Source organism: Gossypium raimondii, chromosome 6 (assembly GCF_025698545.1).
Source record: "Gossypium raimondii isolate GPD5lz chromosome 6, ASM2569854v1, whole genome shotgun sequence".
NCBI lineage: Eukaryota > Viridiplantae > Streptophyta > Magnoliopsida > Malvales > Malvaceae > Gossypium > Gossypium raimondii.
Window position 1 is genome coordinate 18,186,553 of NC_068570.1, and position 4,333 is coordinate 18,190,885.

Sequence of the window (4,333 nt, forward strand, 5' to 3'; positions counted from 1 at the left end):
ATTAAATTTTAGTGATATTGTATTTTTTAACACGTTAGGTCAACTGTTCATGTAGTAAATATACACATATTTAAAATCTGATCTCCATATTTTAGATATGCTCCACGCCATATTTGAATTGGCATTAAATAGAAAAATTGATTGCTTGGCTGATGGAATAACCTAATTAATTTGATATTGATACTTTAATGACGAATTTAGAATTTGAAATACAATTTGAGGATGTTTGGTGAATTAAACTTAAAATAAATGGGAAGAGGTAAGGAAAATGATGTGGTTGATCAAATTGGCACAAAGGGTATGTGGGGGACTAAAAAAGGGGGCAGGCAGCAGCATCAGCCAAGGAAGCAATATTGTCTCGAAGCCTGCACCAAGCATTTGATGGCTTTTGGGCAATACTTTGAGCAAAACATATATACCAACTCTCCCATGCAAAATCTTCAACCCCATCTCTTCATATCTGCAATGAAATGTCCTCTCCCTCTCACAAATATTCCTTCCTAAATCTTCCAAAAACTGCATTTATTTGTAGATATATAACTCTCATCTACTATTGTATTATAATATATATAAATATGTGCATAATAATAATAATAAAGAAACAAATATGGTGGTGATCTTTGTTTATGAATTGTAGGTATCTTTTCTCTTTTCACTGGTAAATGGTAATCTGTTAATTGCAGAGCTCGATATCCCATACACATGCATTTATAGCACTTTGTTTTTTATTTTTATTTCTTGTCTTTTCATACGGAATTGGATTTAGGAAAAGAAAAGCAAATAATATTAATTAAGACTTATGGGGATGAATTAAAGGTGGGTTTTTTAAATATAATTAAAGTATTTTGATGAAGATTTTTCAGAATTTGTAACTATTATTTTTAACAACCTTTTCTTTCAAAATTTCCTAACTTATAAATTACACATGATGCTATTTTGAGAATTTGACCTGACTTAAACATATACCAAACTTTCTCAGTTCACTACTTTGAGACTTGATGGAGATACTGAATATCTAGTGAAGAAAAGTTTGGAAGACATTTATAACATTGAAGACCCTTTTCATTATACAGTACTAGATATATATATATATATATATATATATATAGTAGGGGAAAACAAGCTTTTTAAAATTATAATAATGCTATAAAATAATTTAATTTTATACATGTGTCTGATTGTTTACTATCATGTCAATTGAATGCGAATTAACGATGAAACTACGATTTACATATTAAAGTATATCACAAATTGAATAAGGACTAATTATAGGATTTTGCCATTTTCGAAATGTTTTTGAAGGGGCAAAAAGACTGCAGATAGTGTATATGTTTTGTCATAAGACTGGCCATTAGGGTTTGAGTAGTTGCATTCCAACCGCCCCCTCTCACCCTTTTGAGCTCGTCATAGTTTTTATCTTGTTTTGTTTGGGTGAGATGAAGTCACGTGAATGCCTGTGTGGCCTCTTCTTGCCTTTTAATTCCTTCACAATTCCTTTATAAAGACCCCTTCAACTCCATTAATTAGGACCCTTTGCCCCTATCCCATTTCCTTAGCCTAATTCTCTGATTTTTTTTTTTTAATATCTTCTCTCTCTCTCTTTTATCTCTTGGCAATGACACCAGCATTTCTTAACCCACCACCATCTCCTAATTTCCCCTTTGTGGAGCTAAAAGAAGAACCCCATCATCTTCAGCTTTTTCTCTCTGTAAGAACCCTAATTCTCTTCAATATTCATTGATGTCGTTTTCCTTGTGATCCAAACATAGTGAAATCATATACATACATGTATCTTATGTGGATGTAAAACCTTTTTAATTTTTCATCTTTTATCTCTTTGATGGTTCTATTTATTTTAGGTGGATAAGTATGAAGGTGGATCATCAGCAAGCGACCAACAAGCCAGTTCATCATCTTCATCTTCATCACTTCAATCAACGGTGGAAGATCAGAAGGCAACCAATGGCCAAAATTCATCCTTTGGAAGAAACGAGGAAAGGAATTACGAAAGCAGTGCAGGGGATAATAAAAATGGGATAACAGTGAAATGGATGTCATCCAAAATAAGGCTAATGAAGAAGATGATGAACTCCAACTCCAACTGCAGTAGCAGTAGGAGATCAACAGATCACAAGTTTCAATATCCGGTGACTGGTAATGGTGAAGCCAACGCCATTAGAGTCTGCTCCGACTGTAACACCACCACGACACCGCTTTGGAGAAGTGGCCCTCGAGGTCCCAAAGTAAGTTCACCATTTAGTCTATATGCTCAAAATCTATACTATACTAAATTTGAGGATTTAGTTCATAATTTTGTTTTGGGAAGGGCACAGGTGGGGATCAAATTCAAAATTGGTATCAATCGAGCTGTGGCTTAGCTAGGGGTAAAAAGTGAAATATTTTTAAAACTTAATTTTATTATTATATTAATTTATAATTTTATGGATTAAAAAATAATTTTATTAGATTCGTCCCTAAGTTTGTTCCACTGATTTGTGAATTTTAATTCAGCATAATTCTAAGGTAATATTATGCATTAGTTTAAATCATTGACATTGTAAAAAATTAAGTTGATTTATTTTTAAAAGAAAATTCAAAATTTCCTATGGTATTTAAATTGCGAAATTATAATTATCAAAGTTTTTTTTGTCTTATTTATCATATAAAAATTATTTAACTCAATCACATGATTTTTTCCTTTTATAACATTAGTCAGTTAACAGAACTTGTAATGATGTTAGTGATTTGAATAAAACACAACATTAATAATACTTTTTTTAAAGTAATATTAATAGTATTAAAAAATTAACTTATGTGAAATTAAAATATAAACATTAAATATTGCAATTGGGTATAATAAAGGGATAAAAATTATAATTTGACCAATTAATTATACAAATAAATTAACTTTGATGATTAATATGTGAAAAACTTTGTGCAGTCTCTTTGCAATGCCTGTGGGATTCGGCAAAGGAAGGCAAGACGAGCCATGGAAGCGGCCACGGCAGCGGCGGAAAACGGTGCTGGAGTTGCAACCGATGCAGCAATAGTAATGAAATTTAAGGTAAACAACAAGGAAAAGAAATCACGTATTGGGCAATTCAAGAAACAACAATTCAAGGCACAATCGGATTATAATTCTCCTTATAGTCAACAAAGCCAAAAGAAGCTTTGCTTCAAGGAATTGGCTTTGAGTTTAAGCAAGAATTCAGCTTTGCAGAGTGTGTTTCCTCGGGACGTTGAAGATGCTGCAATCCTTTTAATGGAGCTCTCTTGTGGCCTTATTCATAGTTGAATTTCTTTAATTAATAAATTTTGTTGCTTTTATTATGGAAGATTGGTGAGGTTATTTATGGGTGTGTGTGACCCAAGGGATAGAGATTAAAGAGTGATTAATTCTATATATGTAGTCAAACCATAAAATTTTCAGATTATATGAAATAATGAAAAATATAGCAAATGCCTTGTATTGTTAGCATTAATCAATGAATCCAAGTTTTAGAGATAATTCGCGTATGTGTATTATTTGTGATTTCGTATTATAATCGTTATATCTCTTCTTAATTTGTACACGTGTTAGTAAGATAGATGACATTGATCTTACTTTTAACTTCACTTGAGAAAGCGTCTCGCTCAGCCATCCATCCTAATCATAGGAGTATCAACCTTCCGTGTTCATGACCACTTGCTTGATGGGCACTTCCGCCCTTCTAAGATGAGATAGACCACCTCTTATTAATTGTGACTACTTCTAAGTGTGAAAACACCCTCAAGGCAAAGGGAATTCATCTAGGCATAACAATCTCTATTGACCAAAAGCATAACAAAATGGGCCTTCATAGTGCACGTCTTTCACGAATTGCACAATGACAATCTTCTTCATAACAACCAGTCACGTCACACTAGTGGACAAAATGACCTCTCCTATAAATATCCTCCCAACATTGAAGAAGGGGTTGATCTTTCGAGCAATTACCCTCTCTTCTAGCAATTAGCCCATCCTTTTGTTTTTTCGGCTCTCCGCCTCTTTAGATGAACCGGCTTCCTTAGCACCACCACCTACTCCTCCCAACCCTCCTTTCTTGTTGTACATTAATAATTCGTATTTATAAATTTTAACGTTATTTTGTCTATTTAAATAACCTGTGTTTCCTATAATGTTTTTTTTTTTTGCATTTTAATTGTTGATTTTATTTTCTGTTCCAAATTATCAAATTCAAACTCCACCCTCTGTAAAGATATAACCCGGAGTTGATACTTACAATTATGATCGATATACATACATATGTGTATATACATGCATGGGATATGAATATTAAGTTTGGATAAGGTG

The 4,333-nt window shown here is 32.7% G+C and overlaps 1 protein-coding gene across 1 annotated transcript; it reads left to right on the forward strand.

Annotated features, from left to right (window-relative positions):
* Window positions 1–1,437: 1,437 nt before the first annotated feature.
* LOC105774612 (putative GATA transcription factor 22) lies at window positions 1,438–3,508 on the forward strand. Its single transcript, XM_012597158.2, has 3 exons — window positions 1,438–1,708; window positions 1,860–2,243; window positions 2,942–3,508. Exons 1-3 carry the CDS (start codon window positions 1,616–1,618, stop codon window positions 3,293–3,295), a joined length of 831 nt encoding a protein of 276 aa, XP_012452612.1. The 5' UTR covers window positions 1,438–1,615; the 3' UTR covers window positions 3,296–3,508.
* Window positions 3,509–4,333: the final 825 nt, after the last annotated feature.

What these genes read in the sequence shown, in the direction of transcription:
- LOC105774612 (XM_012597158.2), top strand. Translation starts at nt 1,616, where the DNA reads ATGACACCAGCATTTCTTAACCCACCACCATCTCCTAATTTCCCCTTT. An exon ending in ATCTTCAGCTTTTTCTCTCT is followed by an intron (nt 1,709 to 1,859) that starts GTAAGAACCCTA and finishes TATTTATTTTAG; the next exon opens with GTGGATAAGTATGAAGGTGG. An exon ending in GTGGCCCTCGAGGTCCCAAA is followed by an intron (nt 2,244 to 2,941) that starts GTAAGTTCACCA and finishes AACTTTGTGCAG; the next exon opens with TCTCTTTGCAATGCCTGTGG.